Source organism: Psilocybe cubensis, chromosome 1 (genome assembly GCF_017499595.1).
Source record: "Psilocybe cubensis strain MGC-MH-2018 chromosome 1, whole genome shotgun sequence".
Lineage (NCBI taxonomy): Eukaryota > Fungi > Basidiomycota > Agaricomycetes > Agaricales > Agrocybaceae > Psilocybe > Psilocybe cubensis.
In genome coordinates this window covers 4,058,943-4,080,485 of record NC_062999.1, presented here as the reverse complement: position 1 = coordinate 4,080,485, position 21,543 = coordinate 4,058,943, and the positions used below count along the sequence as shown (strand labels likewise).

The window sequence follows — 21,543 nt, the reverse complement described above, 5'->3', positions numbered from 1 at the left end:
GCTCTAGGCGCCAATTACTGCGAAGCCGGAACGGATCTTTTAGTACTTCAGCTAGCAGGTTCGATTCTTGAGGCTAAGTTTCTGGCGCTGTCTGTAATGAAGACGAGATGCTTTCGGTCCAAGCTTGATTACAATAATGAGTTCCAGATCCTTGTTAGCGACTTAATCTACCCGTATTTCTAGCAAGTGTATGGTTTGATTTGATGAGAAGCCTCAGTGTCAGACATGATGGAAATGAAATCGAAGGGTCTCATCAAAACTGTTCTTCTTTGTATTTTCATCTTGTATGCGCATTGCGATGATATGGCATCTCCATAATGACATAAAATATACCAATCTAACTATGTGGTTGATCTACAACTATTGATTATTGCAGTGCATTTCTACTCAGAAGATAGATTTGTCGGTTGAAAATCTCTCTTCGATGACAACTCTGGGAAATAGAACTCTGGGAAATAGAGTAACTTACTAAGTACCATAGACAGATCGCCTTCTACTATTTAAAAAAGCACGGAATCCAGATGACGGAAGCGACATCATCTGTGCGCTAAATGAAAGCCTTTCATAGTCTGGGTGTCCATACACTATGAAACAGCGAGCGCCAAAAATAGATTCCCACTAGCCGATTTGAACGACTGACCTCGTCATAACCACGTGATGGTTACTAGTGACGCGCTCTACCGCTGAGCTAAGCGGGACATAGTTGGGTTTCCTATTTTGCAATTATGCCCCGCAAGGCAACTCCCGAGGCCCAGTCAAAGACTCAAATTTGACTCGCACTTGTCCTTCTTGTCGTTTCACTTATTCTTTTCTCTAACATGAACCATCTAGTGTCGTGACATTCAAACCCTTGGAAGATACACGCGCTGGATTTCTTTCACTGAATCCGCTGCTGGCTCGAGACAATGGCGATACTCTTTGCACATCAGTTCGACGTTGTGGTCAACTTCTCCGTCCATTTTCAAACCCCCAAAGGTTCTCTAGAAACAGAAAAGTCTTTCTCTCAATGCGTCTCCCGGTACAATCCTTAACAAGCCAAACCTTTCCAAATCAATGCTGCTAGTTGAACATCTCTCATGTGCTCCCACCACACCTACTTGTCGAGATACTGCTTCACGTATTATCGTTCCTTGAACTCAAGCCTTATCTCATCTCAGTAGATTCTGCAAGATTGGCAACGTCTGCTGCCGTTGACCGAAATTCACCCAACCGGACTCTGTGTGCTGATTTTGTAACGCAAGATGATATCGACACCCGTGGTATCAAAGGCACTACAACTGACACTGGAAAACTTGCAAGCGCTCGGTGGACAAGGCTATATCGACCCCCTCTTTGCCCAATAGCCAATTATTCCAGATGAATTCCATCGACAGCTTTTCCTACTAATATCCAACTCAATACATTTTACGATACAAGTCTTCCGATTTATCCTTGGTCATTCTGTGACTGTTTTACATCATGGGCAGACATATGACATATGAAGGTGAGTCCTGATATCCCTTTCGTTCAAAATTACACTGACGATATTCATCGTATATTCATACAAAAAGAAGCTCTGTCTCCGATGAAAATACAGCAACACATATACACCCGCGCTCACCCGCGAGTTCAAGTTATCATACACAATTACATCCAAAGCATATCATCACTGTTTAATCCACAACTTCTTATTTGCCACAAAATATTCAAAAAGCGTACGCTTCCCCACGTACTTTCGACCATTTTTTTCCGTTTCTGGGTCGACAAACACCGCCTCTTCGGACCCCTGGGCGATCTTTGTGTCCAGCTCCGCTAGAAACTTGGCGTATTTGGGGTCCCACTTGAGGCTGATGTAGAACGCAGCCTGCTCTTCGAGGGTGTATCGTTTAAATCTTATGGGCCGTTCGAGGACTTTCGATGCGATAGCTGCAACCTGTATAGCATCAATCAGTGTCTGGCTTCGACGAGAAGGAAGAATGGAAGAGGAGTCGGGGAGTCTTGACTGACGTCTTCGTAAGATAGCAATTCAGGGCCAACGACGAAAATGTCTTTGTTGGGGCTTTGCGTAGCGGTGAGGCACTCGAATGCAACTTGTGCGATGTCGTCCGTGGACACCCATGGTATTTTGCCGTCGTGCGTCGCAGAGAAAATGTAATCGTAGTCTCTGATGCTTCTCTTGAAATTCGCATCGAAATTTTCTGGATGATATAATGCATGGATCAGCTAGTAAGTACATGCAGAGTCTACAGATTTCTCCATGCGAAGGGTTGTATAGCAAAAGAGAAGGACACGTACGCATGAACCACGTTGGCCGTAGAACGGCGTACTCGACTCCTCTGTCGATTAGGTACTGGTGTATCACGCTCCCGGGCGAATTAGAACTTGGATCAGGCCCAACCTGCGTCGACGACAATAGCACGAAGCGCGTGACGCCCTTTGAAATCGCCAGGTCGATAAAGGAGGTGACGACCACCGCGTCAGTGGTGAGCGGCGGTTTGACTATATACACCCGGTCGATCTTTGATGTTGGTGTGGCATTATCATGGGCGGAAAGCGCGGCTACGTGTGAGTCGAAGTCATACCATTCAAATCTGACGGCGGTGAATGGTGCGGGCGCCGCTCCGGCGCGCGTCGCGATGACGAGTGGACGCTTCGCGTCGTGCAATAAATGGGCGAGTGCGAGTCCGGTCCGCCCTGTCCCTCCTGTTATTAAAGTCGTCATGTTGGATGTACTCAGATGGATGGATGATCGATGGTAGTCGGAATAGTCGGTATGAGTTGTTGTTATTGTAGTTCTGAGAGGGTCGAGGTCTCCAGTAAACAAGAGAAGCTCTTCGTTCACAATGGTAATATAATTTATACGGTCTCCGGTGACTTCGAACTCGTGAGGTCAGTTAACAGCATTGGATGTTATTGGTATTATTCAGATATTGTCTTGTACATTACGCATCCCCGAGCATTGATAATCTCATACTTTCCAAAAATCACCCAAAGAACCAAATTTTACTGGATTGCATCCCAAAGAAGTACAAGCTGAGAATTTTGACTGTTAGCTTGTGTGAAAATGGGAGGTTTGGTAGGTGGGAATTTCTAATTAGAGGGGATTTGGGAGATAAAGTGGGGGTAAAATATATTTTCTTGCCTTCAAGCCTAAAGGTGGACGTGATTATGATTTCAACGCCTAGTCCCAAGTTCTATTTTATTTTGCTCACGACTGCGATAAAAAACTTCAACAAATTCCTTATACATAGGTTGAGATGTTACGCTCATCTACATCACGCCCGGCTTAGCTCAACCATAGAGCGCGTCACTAGACGAGGTCAGTCGTTCCAATCCGCTAGTGGGTACGCATGCTTGACTCTGTCTTCCTGAACAGGACGGATATACAGAGCAACTGGAGGTGAAATGACTTTTTATTACAGGCACCCATCGATCATTGGGGTACACAGCAAACTGGAATTCAATAGTCCCAGAAAAGTCAGCGGTACTGGCGGATGATCACACTTATATCATGGTTTCAAAAAGGTCAGTAAGTACCTGACCGTTAATTAAGCAGGTTGTTGCAAACACAGCGCATAGAAAGGGAAAAAAGGATTCCCACTAGCCGATTTGAACGACTGACCTCGTCATTCCCAAGGTGGAAAGAATCCAACATAGAAATATAATCATGAGGAGATTACTAGTGACGCGCTCTACCGCTGAGCTAAGCGGGACTCATGATCAAGCATTGTTTCTGAGGTCGGCAGTCCACTGTTCAATTGTCAGCTGCGAGTAGATAATCGTTCTATAGAATTAGAACTTGAAGCTTGACTCGGAAGCTTGATGAGTCAAAGAGAAATATATTTGTAGGTTGGTGAGACGCGTATATCATATTCAATGACGCGTCCCGATGAACACGTTATGAGGTAAGGTCAGGTGGCAAAGAATACACATCACATGTGCGTGTCTTATATTACGACTCTTGCCCTTCGACGATAACCTTCTTCGTTCCAAGTCCCTTCGAGATTTTGGCTTTATTACAGCTAGAACAATCTCTGCATTGAAACAGTTAGGTACTGGTAAGACACTCAAACCTTCCCATTGCTTATGATGTCTATATTGTGCAAGATCAACTTGATGTGAAACAAACATCATTGCAAAAAATGGATATAGAGCATAAAATGATACAAAGTGACGATATCAAAGGAGAGATTGAGCGCGTTATTTATCTACATTGAGATGAACTAAGACCCCCAGTTTTCGACCTAGTACTCGACTTGGATCGACGCCCTGTCGTAGAATTTCCCGGTGTTGGATTGCCTCCAATATTTGAGCCGCTGATTGAGTTGGGATCATCCTGCGTTTTGATGCGCTTAGACGTGTAGCTACGAGGTCTTTTTTAGCCGAGCATGGTTTAAAAGATTCTGGGGATGCCGCCTTGCCAATGTTTGGATTGGGTCTCTTACGACCAGGAAAAAGTGGGGGAGTACTGGGCGCTGCTGTAGCGGCATCAGCAGGTTGAACAGAGTTGGGGCCATTGGCGGAGATGTTCACATCACAAGAGGTGTTTCCTCCCAAGGGGCGCCGGAGACACTCTCGAGTTGTTGAAAACATAAATGAAAGCGGTCTACAGTGATGGCATAAGACAGCGTGTCTCTGAATGTGTCGCCCCTTTCAAGCTCTGAATACGCAATATTCATGACAGATCTTATGAGTTCCACCAGGACATGCAGAAATGAGATTGATGGGAGCATGATATCTTCAAGCGTGATCCTGGACAAAGCCCTCAGAAAGCGTACCCTCTCAGGAGTAGGCACGACATCATGTTGAAAAACTTGGTTGGCCCAGGTCCTGGAAGGTTGATGGCTGACACGTGCGGTTAGAGACCACACTAAAACCCACCAAAGCGACTCGAGATCATGTTGAAAATTATAGATCACCGGTTTTTCTAAGATATTGTTCTGCGTAGTATTTTTTCGGGGGCCACCAAGATCGTGTTGTTGTTTGGCAATAAAAAGAGTCGGGTTGTGAATTGCAAATTCTAGGTCGTCATCGTTGACGATTTGACTATATAGATAAACGTCTTGCATTATTTCGACAGGCATAAAAAAAGGAGTGCCCTGGAATTTTGTTAGGACAGCAACACGGTTAGAAAAGTAAAATAACAAAGTACGATTTTGGGATTAACATTGCCTTCATAGTCTTCAGGTAGAGGAAACCTCTTGGCATATTCAAGGTCTGACAATTTGGCCCGCAAGATCCTGCCTTCTTGATGAGCAAGAATATTCCCTGAGCTGATGTCTCTGTGTACCCAGCCAGCACAGTACAGGAGCGAAAGGGCTACGAATGTCTACATGAATAAATGTAGAAATTTAATCGAGGTTGGAGCTTACGTATGAGAGTTTGTTTAAGTATATTAAGCACTTTCCCCAAAGTAGGCAGATCGCCCACAGCCTGGCAGACTTCTTTGAAGATGACGCGATATTGTTTCCGGGGGGTAAATGTTCGCTTGTGTTGCTGTCCACTCTTTATAAAAGGTGTCGATCCTACCGGTCGAATAGAATTGTCGTTCAAAGATGCAATCCTATCTGCATCGGCGTTCTGAAACAAGCCTGTGACGGGAGTACATCCCTCCAAAACGTCTTTGGATGGCTTCCCAGAATAATCACTTTCAATGTCAAGAAAGTACTGCTTGTACTTGCCAGACTTAACGAGCTCGGCATTTCGCATCTTGATAGCATTGAGAGAGGCCTCGGGAGAGTCTTCAGGAGGATCCAATGCCAGGTTGTAATCTGGCTTGTTGGGGTGACAGTATTTTTCGATATCTGCAAAGATGGCCGTCTGGATCTCCTTTTCAGTGAGAGCATTTACGGCAAGCCAGACGTCTTTCAAGACGCATTGCGGGCCAATCTTGTTGCCTTCAGAATCAACCCGATCGACCAACCATACACGCGCCATGCGACCAGAAATGTTGTTCGAGCGATATTCAGAAATAACTTTGACAGTGCGGTAGAACTTGGCCGATTTCCCATCAGAACTGGGGATTGTGAAAGTGTACTGACGCTTCTTGCCTTCGACCAGAGTGACGTTGGGATCGTAGCCGAGTTCTTCGTCTGTTGCGAATAGAAATGACAGGAACACCTTGACAAGTAATTTCGGATTCTAGAGATTAATAGATCAGTAATGTTCGCCGATTCAAAAGAACCTCACAAGCATACCTCGACAAAGTTAAATTGTCTCGAAACAGCAGAATGAGAGCGACAGTGATACCACAGCGTTGCCTTGTCGCCTTCAAAGGTCATCTGAAACCACTAAAAATCAGAAATATTGCCTTTTCACAGTCTATTTCTACTACGTAACCCCATAGGTGAACATTCGCCGCACGTCATCGTTCATGATTTGAACATTTGCCGATACTACCTGACGGTTGTTCTTAAAGGAAAGGTTGGCAAAAAGCATGTGTAAAAATATTGCATAACACTTACTGAATTCCTGTTGGCGGCGGAGACGTTCTGCTCAATAGGCACAGCAATATACTTGGTGTGTAAATCACTTCCTTCATGGGAAAAGCAGGCATCTATCCTGCTTTTAGAGTCCCCTATATCCGATGAAATGACTGTCTGCGGACAATGGAGATACTGGAAATTGTTGCGAGCCCTGCCGTCACATGTCTCGCTATAGCCCCCAACGGCATCAGCAATAGTCTTCAAGGGAGCAAATACTGTCTTTTCCACAGAGCCGTGGCTACCAGGCCGTTTCATGTAGTCGGTGAATCGAAGACCAGGAGTATCCGGATACCCAACCGTTAGCACAACTTCCGACAATATGGGGTGGCCTGTGTTGTCGTCAAGTTTATGAAGTGGCTTAATTTGTGCGCATTGTCTAGGCGTCATAGGAGCCTGTTTGGGATGGAAACATTCACCAGCGTCGCCATTGGGAGCATGATCCTTGCAGAGAAGTCTCAGGACACATTCTTCAACAGCTGCTTCTGAAGGCTCAAATGGAAGGTAATGCTTGAAGAAAACATCGACACTGCACTCGATGAACTCGTCATTCATTTCTAATGCAATCTGTGACTGAAGGATGGAAAGATTTTCGTTTGTGTTATCCGCGCAATTGGTTTGGGGTGTTTCCGAGCGTCTACTGAAGTCTTGTCACCCTGAAGGAAGAAAGAGCAATGGCTGAAGCCACACACCTCGGCTCATTGGAGTCGGCATCCACTTTCGTTGCCAAAGCAGCATCTGCGGAAATCTTGGATGCTGTGACTCCTTTATCGCTTGTAGAGTCATTTGAGTCGTTGTTGATGGCGTGTTCTACCAGAAAGCCTGCATCAGGGGTGGTGCTAGTATATGTAATTGTTGAAGGTGCGGCAGCAGTGGCACCATCGTGATTTAAACCAGTTACAGACAACGTGCTGGTAGAGGTACCCTCAGAGGTAGACATAGAAAAGAATGAACGGGAATATTACTGTTATGTGCTGGATACTTATTCAAGGGGAGAGGAGACGCGTAGAGTTGCCAGTGCCTGTTTGGTTTAGTCTGAATCCCGTGACGGCGCAAACCAGGTGTCAACGAAATTTCTCGGTGTTTCTTGTCTCCTCCGACAGCGAGACAGTGAAATACCGTTTATGCCCACTTTCAATGTTCCAGTTCTAATCATACCACCACAATGTATTTTGTTGGTTTATCTGTATTGTCGTTTTAAGTCACTGCTCTGACTTCATGTCAATGTAATAAACTAGCCGAGGTCCAGGCGGTCGTTTCAATGGGGATAAGAGAAGGAGCAACAGACACTCAGCGGGTTGGGTTTCTTCCTTCCAAGTCCCTTCGATATTTTCACTTTATTGCAGCTAGAACGCTCTCTGCGTTGAAGCGGTTAGCTATTGGTAAGACATTCAACCCATTCCATTTCAAACTAAAAAGCCACTAAATCAACTTGTCCTAATGTACAGTCATTATTAACAACTTTCTACAGTTCACATCCACTCGTTATTTGGCTTGCACATTCTTCCCTTCCTTAAAGAATTCAAGCAGTGTGTGCTTCCCGACAAAGAGGCGGCCTTTTGCAGCGGCCTCCGCATCATTAAACACAGCCTCTTCAGTCCCTTTAGCCACATCCGCGTCCAAGGCTGCCAATAATTTGGCGTAATCGGCTGGTGCCCCGACTTGGGTGTACAAGGCCGCTTGCTCTTCGATAGTGTTGCGTTTGTAAGTGATCGTTCGGCCCAGCACAGAAGATATGATTTTTGCCGCCTGTTTTCAGAGGGATGATATGATTAGCACCAGTAGATTGCTGACAAGTGCATGAAACTCACATCTTCGTAGGTGAGGAGCTCGGGCCCCACGACGAAGATACTGTCGTTTGGACTTTTCTCCGCGGTTAAACCCTCGAATACCGCTTGGGAGATATCCTCTGTCGAGACAAAAGGTACTTTCCCATCTTGCGCCGCTGAGAATATTGTGCTGAAATTCGTGATGCCCAAGTTGTCGAAATTTTCTACATGTTCAAAGCGGGAGGCAAGGAATATTCATGGTTAAAATCTGTCACTATAGGAGAGAGAAACGATGTATTGCTTACGAATGAACCAAGTAGGCCTCACTACCACAAAGTCAACACCAGCATCAATCAACTGCTGATGCACGACACCAGCCGGGAACGGCGAGTTCGCATCTGGCCCAACGACAGTGGCCGACATTAGCGCGAAGCGCTTCACCCCTTTCGATATCGCAAGCTCGACGAACTTGGTGTGCAACGCGACGTCGGTGCTCGCAGGCGGGCCGACGATGTACACCCGGTCGACCGGGGGGTCAGCGGTGTCGAACGCGGCTTCGTGCGTCGAGGCGTCGTTCCAGTCGAATTTGACGGCTTTGAATGGCGCGGGGGCGACCCCTGTGCGTGTCGCGATGAGCACTGGGTAGTTCGCGGCGTGCAGAAGCTTTGCGAGGCCCAGTCCGGTCCTGCCAGTTCCGCCTGTGATGAGAGTGGTCATGGTCCTAGGTTTAACGTTTATGTTCTTGCTTGGTTTGCTTGGAGGTAGGGGCTGATGAAGATGGGGTTTAAATTGGCTTAAGCCAGATGTATTTTATAGTTTGCGGGGTGTGGGGCAAGCACAACAAACACTTGCGCGATCGCGTTTATGCGATGACAAATTCATATATTGTTCCGTTCTCAGCAGCTTCCCTTTCGGTTGAATTGCTCGATAAGCACGTAGGCCATAAGACTGCGAATTGTGATCTTGATAAAACAAACAAACAAGCAACACTTGAAATGGAAACTAAACATCGACCATAGATTCCGCATGCGCAGAAGAGCATTTTACGTTTGTCACAACATTACCTGTTGCCGTCGCCGAAAAGAATGTCGTCATCCGTATTCAACTCGCAGTTTCGTGGCTGTTACACAGTTACAGTACCCTTTGCATGGCGCTCCGAGATACAGACCTCGACGTCCGACCCCGGGCCCTCACGCTCGATCAAAAAGGCTTACTCACCCTACAACAGTTACGTCGAATTGACAGGATTCAGAAGGTGGAAGCTGCGGTGAGAGTTGCCCAAAGCTTACAGATGCATCAGGTACTAATGAGTAATTGAAGGTGGATAATTTTAGATCCATCGGACTGAATGTGGATACCGTAGATACTTAGAAAAATTAAGCGCTGAGGGTACTCAAATTTCTTAACTTTAAAGTATTTTCGATATATCGGAGTGAATGTGGATACCGTAGATGCCACCTTTAGGTAGATTAAGCGCTGAAGATACTCAACTTCAAGGTCAATTGTCAATTTCCAACCATGTCATTGCACATTGTGAAAAGTTCAAGAAAAAAATTGAGATTAATTGAGATGCATGCAAAGGGAGGTATGGGTATACTGTACAAAATAAAATGAGGGGTAGCTAGTGCTAATGCTAATGCTAATGCTAAGTAGCAGCGGTATAAATGCTATGATGATCGATGACGGTAAAAAGAGAGAGAGAGGTGGATTTTAGTGACTATGAGATTCGAGTATTAGATCAATAGAGTAAAAATTAAGCGATAAACAAGCAAGGAACAGAAAGGAAAGGAAAGGAAAGAAAGGAGAGTGTGGGATATTGTTCATACGCGTCAAAAAAAAAAAAAAAAAAGAAGAAGAAGAAGAAATGCGACGGAAGTAGAGGTTGGTATAATACAGACGTTTCTTACAATTTTGCGGATCGACGAAAGCAAAAAGAAGCCAAGAAAAAATGAGAGGCGGTGAGGTTATCTGAATCCAATGGCACGGCGATTAAAGAAAAAAAGGAAAAGGAGAAAACAAATGATTGTACATGTGCATGAAGCTTCGAAACAAGAAAAGAAAAAAAGGAGAAGAAACAGACAAAGCACGGAAATTCACAACACCACACCACGATCTGCACCAACATCCACATCCAACATCCACCACTCACTCCCACGAACTAACAACATCCCCAGTCAACGCACTCGTAAAGCTCGACCGCGCGCTATAATACTCCCCCGAAAAACTCGAGTCGGAAAAGTACACGTCGTTTGAGTTGCTGACCACGCTGAGCACCGAGTCATGCTGGGCATGGACAGCACGGAACGACGTCGGCGAGGGCGAGGGCGACGGGGATGGGGATGGAGATGGAGACAACGATGGCAGAGTCTGCGGCGCAGTCATAGTTGTAGTCATAGTCATAGTCGTAGTTGTAGTATTTGTAGTCATTGGCTGCTGCTGCTACTGCTGCTGAGAAGATATCAAAACCACCTTTGACAATCCCGAAACCGGAGAGAGCGCCGTGGGCGTAACCTCCGCAGACGACACAGACACAGCCGATTTCGCCGACGAACTCGACGGCATCCTGTGTAGATTGCATGTACCACTATCACCATCATCATCACTAGCACTAGCAGGAGCACTAGCAGCCACAGACGACGAGGTGTCGATCCGCAACGTCGCGGTCGAGTTCAGCCTGCGCGCGCGCGAGACCGGCGCAGCCAGCATCGTCGTCCTCGCCGTCGTCGCTGTCGTTGTGGTGTTTAGGGCATCGCCGAACACCTCCACGCTGCGCAACACTGCATTTTTGGGCGGCGGCTCGTCGACGCCTGGTAACACACCGCACGACTTGGTATGTCTCAACCCACCAGCACCAACACCCGCGCCAACCGCAACAGCCGCACGCGCAACCGAGCTGGACGAAAGCGACGCCGAGCGCGCGCGCGAGGCCCACATCTCCATCTCCATCTCCATCTCCATCGACGCCGACGCCGACGTCGACATGTACGCAGAGGACGACGAGCTGGCGGAAACGGCGGAAGCGAACGACGCCGACGCCGCGGACGAGGACAAGAGCAGCGAAAGCGAAAGCGACGAGCGCGCTGTCAATGCTACTGGGAATCCAGTGCTCGATACCGTTGACGCGCTATTTCTCCGCTGCGCCTGCGCCTGTGCCTGCTTCTGCGTCTGCGTCTGCGTCTGCGTCTGCGTCTGCGTCTGCGTCTGCGTCTGCGTCTGCGTCTGCGTCTGCGTCTGCGTCTGCGTCTGCGTCTGCGTCTGCGTCTGCGTCTGCGTCTGCGTCTGCGTCTGCGTCTGCGTCTGACTGTGATTCTTACACTGACTCTGAGCCTGATTCGAATTCAAATTCAAATTCAAATTGGACGCCACCAACGAAGGCGAAAGCGACGCGCGTCTCTGTTCCCTCTGCTGCTGCTGCTGTTGATGCAAAAGAGGCAGCGGCAAAGGCAACGGCCCCATAGGTGGCGGCGAGAGCGGTACAGCGCTACAGCGGCATGTACCGCCATACTATTACTCTGCCTGGAGCGGGTTTTGACTCGTTTCAGCGAGTGCGCTGAGTGCGCTTGTGTGTGCGCTTGTGCGTGTGCTTGTGCGTGTGCGTGTACATGTGTGTGTGCGTGCGTGTGCGTATGTGGAGGTTTGTGTAGAGGTTTGCGTCTGTGGTGAGGATGGCGGGGACGCTGTACAGGCGTTTGCTTGTTGTTGTGGTTGTGATTGTGATTGTGGTTGAGTTTGGTGTTGGACAGACGGAGCGCCCGATGGATCTAAAGCTAGGGCAGGGCTAGCCGTAGCCGTAGACGTACGCGCCGCGAAGAAATGCTGCTGCTGTACCGTCGGCGACGCAGACGCAGGCGGGATCGCGAACGCAATAGGCCGCGACACCCCTATCTGCCTAGCCTGCTACACGTAGGGAAAGAGAAAAAAAAACCATAAAGATATGATGTCAGCTTTTGAGTCTACTTTTTCCTCATAGAAATGAAGATGATGATGAAAGAGGTGAAACGGGAATGTAGGATAAAGTGGAAGAAATGGAACGAGAGAGAAAACGAAAGGGAAAACGAAAACGAAAAAGAAAGGAAAGACTAACTTTCACTCCATGCCCATCTCTATCTCTATCCACTGTACTCGCTTTGTGCACTTCACCCACTCTCCACACCCACCACACCCACCTCGCCATCATCATTCTCATCCTCGTCACCTACACCATCTTTCCCCTGCACAGCACGCGAACTCCGTCCATCCGCCTCCGTAATAACGAACAAAGGCGTGCACGGCGTAACAGGCGCGCCGCTCTCTGTGCTTGATAGGGAGAGAGAGCGTGAAAATCTCGGTGGGAGCTGCTGCTGCTGCTGATGTTGATGCGGCTGGTGTTGGTACTGTTGTTGGAGTGGAAGAACAGGGCTCGGACTTGTAGGCGATGGCGATGGGGAAAGCGAAAGCCACGGCGAAGGCGAAAGCGGTGGCGAAGGAAGGATAGGGGACGATAGGGCTGCTATTGCTGATGACAATGGCAATGGTAGCGGATGAGGCACGTTTGCAGGTCTACGCCGTGAGGACGACGACGCTGACGCTGGTGATGGCGATGGTGCTGGCGACAGAGACGAACGCGTCGATTTCACAGACATCGACGTCGACATCGACGCCCTCTCTTCATATCCCACGCCTGCGCGCGCTCGCGGTCGTGCTGGATAACGAGCGGGACGTACGGCGTGAACGTGTTCGCGTCCGCGTTCGCATTTGAACTTGAATTTGAGTTCGAGTTTGATATCCCGCCTTCGTTGACTTGTTCCACAGAGCCAGCTCCTAGATCTTCATACTCCGCACCTCCACCCGAAGGCGAATACAAAGACGAAGATAACCCAAACTCGGCTCCAAAATCCCGCGCCGCATCCTTCCTAGCACAGAGCGCGACAAAATACGAGGACGACGAGCCGATGAGGGAGTGTGCGTCGTCGTGGTCGTAGTCGTGGTCATGGTCATGCTCTTCTTCATGTTCATGTTCGTGTCTTTCGTCCACCTCTGCCTCGCCATCTGCATTTACACCCCCACACACATCAACATCAACACCGACACCACCATCCGCTCTCACAGCACTCTCACACGAATACACCGACGGCGACTCTTCCGACCTGCCTGACCCGCCTGGCCCCGACTCGTACCCGCGCCCATCATACTCGTAGTCCCTCTCATACAGCGCATACCCTTTGTTGAAGTTCTTAAAGCCAAAGATGGGACCGTCGAGTGCGCGCGCTGGGAGTGTTGTCTTTGTCTTTGGTCTTGTGGTAGTAGTGGTGGTGTTGGGTGTGGTGGTGGTAGTTAGATGCTGATGACGTTGCTGGTGGAAGGAAAGGGAGTGCGGAGAACCAATATCGATAACCGCGCGCAGATCCGCGCGTGGTGCGTATTTGCCTCCGCGTGCGTGTGCGTGCGCGTGCATTTTCACGTGCACTTGCACTTGCATCTCCATCTCCCTCTCTCTCTCTTCCTCTTCCATCATCATCACCACCCCCACCGCACCCCGCCCCTTACTCCTCCTCCTACTGCGCAACATCCCACCCCTCGAAGTCGACATCGACACGTCCGACACTGAAGCTGAAGCTGAAGCTGCACATGTCGTTCCATGGGTAGGAAACGGGATCGGGGGTGGGGTTGGTGATATGTCTTTCTGTTCTTGTTCTTGTTGTTTACCGTGCGCTGGTGTTGAGGATGGTGCTAGGCTGAGGCTGGTGCGGTCGCGGTTGTGGTTGCAGATACGCTCGATAACACCGGCAAAGGCGACGGAGCCAGCGCCGGCGAAGCAAAAGACGGCGAAGAGGGCGAAGTCGACGCAAAATCCGGCGAAGAAGGCGAAACCGAAACCGAAACTGAAGGCGAAAACGAAGCGGGAAGCTCAAACTGATACTCGAACGCCGTGTCGTGTTTATACTCCAGCGCGAGCTCGAGCTCTAGTTCCTGTCCATCCGCATCCTTCTGTTCATCCTTACACACACACACGCTCGACGCAGACCCAGAACCAGACTCAAATCCAACCCCCGCCCCCGTCCCCGTCCCCGTCCCCGCTCCTCCTCTCATCACCACCAATCCCGCCTGACATCCACCCGCACCCACTCCCACTCCCACACCCACACCCACACCCACACCCCACCTTCCACCCCCACTTCCACTTCCACTCGCACCCGTGCCTGATGCGTGGGTATGTTCTGTTTTATAAACTGATTTCAATCTGTCTTCATACCTTTGCTGCTGGGTCGGCGGCCTCGCACAAAGCATGAGGCATGGACGCGTGATTGATTGACCAAGGTGCGCGACAGGTGGATGTAGTCGTAGTTTTTCCTCACGATGAGACCGTGTGGAAAATTTAAATTCGTGGTATGAGTCTTCCCAATTCGGAACTTGACAATCAGAACGTGCTAACCTCATCCACCTGTAATTTCCATTGTTCTTTGAGGCATGTCTTTTCTTTTGAACGTACTTGTCAGGTGGCTGAGCATCCGACTTCCAAGGTGACCTCGTACGTCGAATACTCGCTTGGAGAAACTTCGTTTAATACTCAGAAATATTTCTCGTTGCTTTCTAAATCGAAAGAATTATTCAGTCTGGAACACCTGGAAGGCGACCCCATATTGAAAACGGAATGACATGTACAGCTGGTAAAATTTGTACACATAGCGCACCATAAATTATTGTCGAGAAAAATACGGATGCAATGGCATGCCTCAGACCACAGGTTTGAACTTCCAAAATAAGTTGACAGCGAGCACAAAGAACTTCAAGCGGCTATATCCATGATCTGGATAGAGTTTGCATGGATGCTATGCTATTTGTGTCTACTTGTGTGCTATAGAACACACTGCTATATGAATGACATATCTCACGAATCATATTGCCACGACAAATAATATCTTGGATACATAGAGCTTCAATGTGGCAGCCTTACACATAATGACAGTATTCATGTCTGTGATAGCATTCCATTTATTTTCCAATGCCATAATAGTTGACAACTATCACTGAGCTAAAAGCATTATCTATTGAGCTTGGAGGACAATCGATTGTAGATCACCGTTTAGCTTGAGTCTATATAGTAATGGCGGTGTAGCGAACGCGTGACGTCAGTCTATACTCTAAATCTAAATTAACCCCTAATGTGATCACATGATGCAAATATGTAGCAACACCGGATTCTCTAAAGGACTAACAACTTATTCCTGGACGTCATCATCGACATTCTCAACTCCAACAACCCCAGATCTTTAAGCCTCGGAACATTGTAGACAATTTTATTCACTTAACATCCGTAGAAATCAAATGGGCGATCAAAACGCTTCACAGGGGCAAAGTTTTGGCGTGGCTCTTCCGGTAAAGTAGTCCACATTAAACGAACTTCATCCTTACTTGGTCTATTCTTAGGAACAAGTAGAGAGAATATCCAGTTTTTTTGACGCACACCTTGAGGTCATTAGCGATGCAAGTAGTCTGATGCACTTCATTTCAATAAACTACTGATATTGCAATCATCAGCAAAAGTGCTCGGATCCCCAAATGCCTTGACAAGGCATTTGGAGGCGTCCAAAGGCCCCAATGCCCGAAAGGCATTGTGCGGTTCGTAACGAGAGACTCCGAAGACTGAAAGGCTTCGAATTATTTATTCCAAGCAAATGATTTAGGTAGTACTAAATATAGCCAAATCATTTGGTTAAAATTTGAGTGTCCGTAACATTTAGGCAACATTTGGGAGTCCCAAAAACATTTGGCAAACATTTGCCAGTGTTTAAATGTTTTACACAGTTCACATGGTTCATTATTTAGTGGATCCCTCAGATTATCATAGCAAGTAAAAAGAACTTGTTGCATTAAGAAAACTTATACTACAACATGACTCCAAAAGGTACAGAGAAGCGAGAAAGTGGTTAAATAACAAAATGATGCTGAGACGATGTCATCAATAGATGGTACCCATGAATTATAGGAGCTACTTTGGTCGCATAATGTAAGCAAGGTGTGTGTGCAGAAGTGCGCATATACTCACCTAAAAGTTTGGGAACTAGTGAATGATTATATACCAAGCCGGATATCCAGTAGATCTAAGGCAGAAGGAGAACGGTCTACGGAAAGGCAGATACATGGTCAGTTGAGGATGATCTAATCAGAAAGGAAGTGGCAGAATTACCTGTGAGTTAGATTCAGCTATGATATACGAAGACTTAGAGTTGAAAAGTCCAAGCCCAAGTCCCACCAAGCGTCGCCGGAGTAGTGAACATGAGAGTATGTGGAAAGAAAGAAACGGGGGTTGAAAGAGATTATTATGCACAAACAAACAAATATTTGATCTCCGATTCACTCCGATTCACGCTGATCGCATTGTGACTTCGTTGACAGTCGAGAAATTGTACAGACCGGGTGACCAACTGTACAGAATTCTAATTAGAACTAATGTGGCTGTATAGCCAGTAAATTTTGGTGTGGATGAATTATTTCATCAGCATTTGAAAGTCCTGTAAACATTTCTCATAACCGAAGTGTAAAACCAAATGTTTTGTGACCTCTTTTAATTTTGTTAAATGATTCCTTCAAGGTTGCACAGTGTACAAATTTTTTTTTGTAAATTGTAGTTACTAGAAATTATTTGGTGCTTGTTTTGTGATTCAAAAATGTTTGTGGGGCCTCCAAATGACCACCAAATGATTTGAGTGTTCCCAAATGTTGCCCAAATGTTTTGCGTGACATTACTGTGTCACGTAAAACATTGGCATGCCTTATAAGGCTCCCAAGGCATTTGGGGGTCTGGTCACTTTTGCTGATGATGCAACATACAGATGCGGGAGCTTTACACGGCCCACATCGCCTTGGAACGAGAGTTTGCCTCCAAGCTTCAAGTTTTGGCTCGTAAAGCTTCGGAGAAGAAAACTAAAGTGTTTGTCAGGGTACGTATTGGTGCCACCCCTATCCGTTATCGTTATCTGTTACGGTCCCACGCTGTCATGCCTTGTTCTATCTTTGTGTTCGGTCCCACGTCTATCGTTCTCCTGTTTCATCTATTGATAGTTGTCATATGTCGAGTACTCTGGTCCGGGAAGTAGTTACTCCGGTCTCCATGTATATATAGGGTCCTGGGGTCAGTAGTCAGACCCCAGCTTCGATATCAACTTGGTCTTTGGGCACTCTTCTCTCTTGACTTAAGTCGATTCCTAACAGCATATCGAAGCTACCCAACGTTGCCCTGGTACTCTATCCACTGCAGCGCTCGTCTACTCCACTCTACCTTGCCCCCACCTACTATACTCTATGGCCGACCCTCCTTCGCCTTACGATGGGTTCATGACGATGTCCCTTGAGGACCGTTTCGCCCTTCTCTTTAGGGCGCAGCAAGTCCGGTTTGACGCCGATAAAAAGGTTGATGACCGACTGTCTGCCATCGAGTCTAAACTTGAACGCCTCACAGCCTCCCTACCCAAACCGCCTGCCGCTCCCACTCCCTCTGCTCGCGCATCTCGCGCTCGACGCACCTCTAGGAAGGAACGCCCGGCTGCACCTACCTCTACCCCTACTACAGGGCCCCCGCACTCCCAATCCATCCGCTCTACTACTACCAAAGCCGCCCTCGAGAAGATCGTCGCTACCCTGTCTATTGCGGACGAACAGGCTGGCCATGTCATAGGGCGCGCGGGAACTGGCTTACGCCAAATCCACGACATCTCGCACGCAAAGATCTCGGTCTCCCCCGTCGTCACCTCCGGTTTGCGTGCCGTCACTATCAGGGGCACCGCTCGTGAAGTTGGTGATGCTCTTTCTGCTATCAGCAAGCGGATTGCCCGTCGTCGCATCCGCAACCCTAGGTCCAAGAAGCCTAAACAGCCTCCTGCGCCCACTGCCGCCCCTCCTACCCTCGTCGTTGAACCTCCTTCTCCTACTCCAACCTCGAGCTCTACCCCAACTACGCGGACATCCCGTTCCGGGACGGCTTCTCCGCATTTGCCCACTCCTACGGCTGTCGACACTCGCTCCAGCCCATCCTCGTCGCTCGCCCCTGGTTCGCCTATGGAGGTGGACGCTCTCAGGGCTCCGCAGCAACACTCTGACGGTTACTCTCGCCCCGGGCCTGTTCAGCCTAGGGAGGGAATTCAGACCGCGCGTCGTGGCGGTGGACCGCCTCGTGTCTTTGGTGCAAACCGTCCACGGTGAAGACCAGGTCGTTGGGACACCGACCTTTAGAGGGGAGGTGATGTCAGGGTACGTATTGGTGCCACCCCTATCCGTTATCGTTATCTGTTACGGTCCCACGCTGTCATGCCTTGTTCTATCTTTGTGTTCGGTCCCACGTCTATCGTTCTCCTGTTTCATCTATTGATAGTTGTCATATGTCGAGTACTCTGGTCCGGGAAGTAGTTACTCCGGTCTCCATGTATATATAGGGTCCTGGGGTCAGTAGTCAGACCCCAGCTTCGATATCAACTTGGTCTTTGGGCACTCTTCTCTCTTGACTTAAGTCGATTCCTAACAGTGTTGTTGGTTTACGTGTTTGGCAGCAATCCCACCAAATCACAGGATACCAATATGCTCAAACAATGGTTAGAAATCAGTTTCATCTATTGTCATTCATCCAAGAAACTGAACATTCATAAGCACCCTAGAAAACACTTATGAGGGACTCATAACATCCTTAAGTACCACTGCTCAAGATCATATCAACTTTGCGGACAGGATGACGTCCCGGACAGTTGAAATCTTGAGAATACTCGAGAAGAGAAATGAAGAATCAAAGAAAAAAGTGCGTCATTATCAGGCATTCCATCTAATATATCCAATCTTTCTTCTTGTGCAGAAGATGGCATTTTTTCAAAAGTTGCTTTTTTGATCGGGATTGCGTTTATGCCGACCACATTAAGGTTTGTAGATCTTTCTCTGATCAATGGTCTGTCAAACCCTGAATACTTCATTTAATAGAATAAACAGAAGGCAAGCAATCCGCAATTACAGATAACCACAGGGATGGCTTCTAACTCTTTATCTTAAGTTGAATCATTCTGACAGAAGGAGATAGACAGGCAATTACTTTGGGAATTACCTTCTTCTAACCCCTCTTTCTTGGTTGTTATTAGGGGCGTGCAAGCAACAATAAACATGCCGAACGTGCAGCAAGGCAAGCCAAACAGCAACAAAACAATATGTTGAACTCTAAAAAGTAAGTAAATACGATACCATTAATAATGTGTAAGCTAAAGTCAACATTTTGGACATTTAAGCTCTTACTTGATTTTAATTGCCATTGCTAATTAAGCGAAGGGAAAATTCTACAATGAAAACGTGCCTAATTTTGAGAATGTGGGTATACTATGGTTCAATTTGGAAGATTACTACTCTAGGCTAACTTCTGCAATCAAAATCAGGAGCTTTGTAGGTTGTGTTATGTGAAACATTTCTGGACCCTGACTTTTTATTGCTAGAGTCTCTTCAGCGCCGTCTCATAGAATGTTTTGTCAAGATTGTCGTTCATTGTCAAAATTTGCAATTGATGCATCTTGACACACTCAAATCGCAAATCATTGATACACTTGCCAAATTTGAACAAGTTGACATTGTCAAGGATCAGGATCTTTTTATCGACCATAACAGAAGGGTGTTCATTGCACCTGAAGGTTGGACTTTTGAACCCTGTTCTGTGCACTATGACATGGTAATTCTTTCCAATAATACAGTAGCATAATTTTAATACTTTATCTAGGATGCAATGAGCATAGAACCGGCGCCGAAGGTCTTCATCCAGAATAAATTGAGACGTACCCGGGAAAAATTGGAGGAATTCACACCCTTGACAGAGTCTAAGCATATGGAAGAAGACATAATTATAATTACTGTGCACTGATTAAATTGATCCTTAGGTGCCAAATACAATAAACTGTTGTTACAACTGTTGTCCTACACAGTGGATATCTTAGTGGGACCTATCGACGATTTGACAGATGTAACTAAAAACATACTTATTTTTGGTGCCTTTACTGACCTGGATAGAATCATTTGGAAGCTGAACACCAGCTGGTATTTTACACAACTTTGGAACAAATTTTGAAGACGGAAATTTAAACAATTGCCAATATACTTGGTGGTAGGTCTCACTTGGATGTCATGAAATGTCTTCTTTGTCAATCTTTATTCAAACTATTTTAGATGACAAAAGTGCCTCTCACCCTTATTCCTTCAAAAGTTCTTCATTTTCAATTCCAACTTCATGTGCTTATTGTAAGGTGGGTAACCCCAGCTAATATTTAGATGCCTGATGAACCTAAAATGCTTTTCAGTCATTGATATGGGGTCTCAGCAAACAGGGAAAAACCTGTTGAACATGCGGAGTTTCTGTACATGCTAAATGTGAGCTCAAGGTAAGTTGATTTCTGTCTCTGGATCAAGTGCCACAAACCAAAAATCTGGCGATTGGCCAGATCCCTGCAAACTGCGAAAAAGGAGCAGAAAAAAAGGCAACCTCATTTCTCAGGTGAAGTGTAAACACTGGTCCGGGTGGTAAAAATACCTTCAAATTGAAATTATAATAAGCTCCCGCTAACATGAATTAATAGAATCCACACCGGCGATAACACCGTCAGCGTCGTCCTTTGTTCAATTGATTTCATCCGACCAGCTTCCTAAAGAAGATATTAATGCAAAGGTTTTGTTTGATTTCACACCCACGTCCGAATTTGAACTTGGAGTACATGATGCGTCACTGTAGTACCAATATGGGCCACTGGTCCGGGAATTATGATCTGTTGACAATTGGTGGATTAGAGGGCACAATGGTCCGTGTAGTTGAACCAGACAATGGGTCTGGATGGGTGAAAGTATCTGATGGCACAGGGGATAGTGGGTTGGTACCGGCCTCATACATAGAAACAATCCATGACAATCAGGGGCAAAAAGGAACTCCTGAAAAGGATGTTGCAAGGCGGGGTATATCATAATGAACTAAGTCAGAAGGTAAACTAGCAGACAGCTGACCGTTCACGTCCTAGTTCGGGCGTTATACTCTTATATATCCCAAGGAAGTGACTAACTCAGTATTGAGCCAGGGGATGTACTGACGCTGACAATGGGTGGCAAGAACTATAGTAATGGGTGGTGGGAAGGTATGTATGAATTATAGAGCGCAGGAACCTTGCTGACTGGCAATCTAGGTTTCGATGCATATGGAAAGAAGAGTATTTTTCTGAGCAACTACGTGAGTTGCCTTGTTGTCAAATTAAATTTTGCACGACAAGAATGACAAGACTTACACGCTTCATAGGTTGAATCAATGTAGAGTAGAGTAAATGTAGTCCTTGTAG

At 47.0% G+C, this 21,543-nt stretch overlaps 6 protein-coding genes and 2 non-coding genes across 8 annotated transcripts; 1 reads left to right on the top strand and 7 right to left on the bottom strand.

The window, feature by feature from the left end:
- Positions 1-612: 612 nt before the first annotated feature.
- On the bottom strand, positions 613-698 carry JR316_0001377. The gene has a single exon. It is a non-coding gene; the product is annotated as a tRNA-Thr (tRNA).
- Positions 699-1,645: 947 nt separating this feature from the next.
- On the bottom strand, positions 1,646-2,701 carry JR316_0001376 (Agroclavine dehydrogenase; the record flags this gene model as incomplete). The annotated part of the gene is made up of 3 exons (XM_047887184.1): positions 1,646-1,912; positions 1,987-2,177; positions 2,275-2,701. The coding sequence occupies 3 exons, from the start codon at positions 2,699-2,701 to the stop codon at positions 1,646-1,648; spliced, it is 885 nt and encodes a 294-aa protein (XP_047754930.1).
- An 872-nt stretch (positions 2,702-3,573) lies between these two features.
- On the bottom strand, positions 3,574-3,692 carry JR316_0001375. The gene has a single exon. It is a non-coding gene; the product is annotated as a tRNA-Thr (tRNA).
- An 816-nt stretch (positions 3,693-4,508) lies between these two features.
- On the bottom strand, positions 4,509-7,401 carry JR316_0001374 (uncharacterized protein; the record flags this gene model as incomplete). Its single annotated transcript, XM_047887183.1, has 6 exons — positions 4,509-5,078; positions 5,132-5,298; positions 5,352-6,120; positions 6,177-6,260; positions 6,444-7,101; positions 7,154-7,401. The coding sequence occupies 6 exons, from the start codon at positions 7,399-7,401 to the stop codon at positions 4,509-4,511; spliced, it is 2,496 nt and encodes an 831-aa protein (XP_047754929.1).
- Positions 7,402-7,946: 545 nt separating this feature from the next.
- On the bottom strand, positions 7,947-8,947 carry JR316_0001373 (Agroclavine dehydrogenase; the record flags this gene model as incomplete). Its single annotated transcript, XM_047887182.1, has 3 exons — positions 7,947-8,210; positions 8,273-8,454; positions 8,536-8,947. 3 exons carry the CDS (start codon positions 8,945-8,947, stop codon positions 7,947-7,949), a joined length of 858 nt encoding a protein of 285 aa, XP_047754928.1.
- Positions 8,948-10,375: 1,428 nt separating this feature from the next.
- JR316_0001372 (uncharacterized protein) lies at positions 10,376-11,686 on the bottom strand (the record flags this gene model as incomplete). The annotated part of the gene is made up of 2 exons (XM_047887181.1): positions 10,376-10,597; positions 10,700-11,686. 2 exons carry the CDS (start codon positions 11,684-11,686, stop codon positions 10,376-10,378), a joined length of 1,209 nt encoding a protein of 402 aa, XP_047754927.1.
- Positions 11,687-11,737: 51 nt separating this feature from the next.
- On the bottom strand, positions 11,738-14,497 carry JR316_0001371 (uncharacterized protein; the record flags this gene model as incomplete). The annotated part of the gene is given in 4 exon segments (XM_047887180.1): positions 11,738-12,127; positions 12,397-12,815; positions 12,851-14,091; positions 14,106-14,497. The coding sequence occupies 4 exon segments, from the start codon at positions 14,495-14,497 to the stop codon at positions 11,738-11,740; spliced, it is 2,442 nt and encodes an 813-aa protein (XP_047754926.1).
- Positions 14,498-17,512: 3,015 nt separating this feature from the next.
- Positions 17,513-18,409, top strand: JR316_0001370 (uncharacterized protein; the record flags this gene model as incomplete). The annotated part of the gene is made up of 1 exon (XM_047887179.1): positions 17,513-18,409. One exon carries the CDS (start codon positions 17,513-17,515, stop codon positions 18,407-18,409), a length of 897 nt encoding a protein of 298 aa, XP_047754925.1.
- Positions 18,410-21,543: the final 3,134 nt, after the last annotated feature.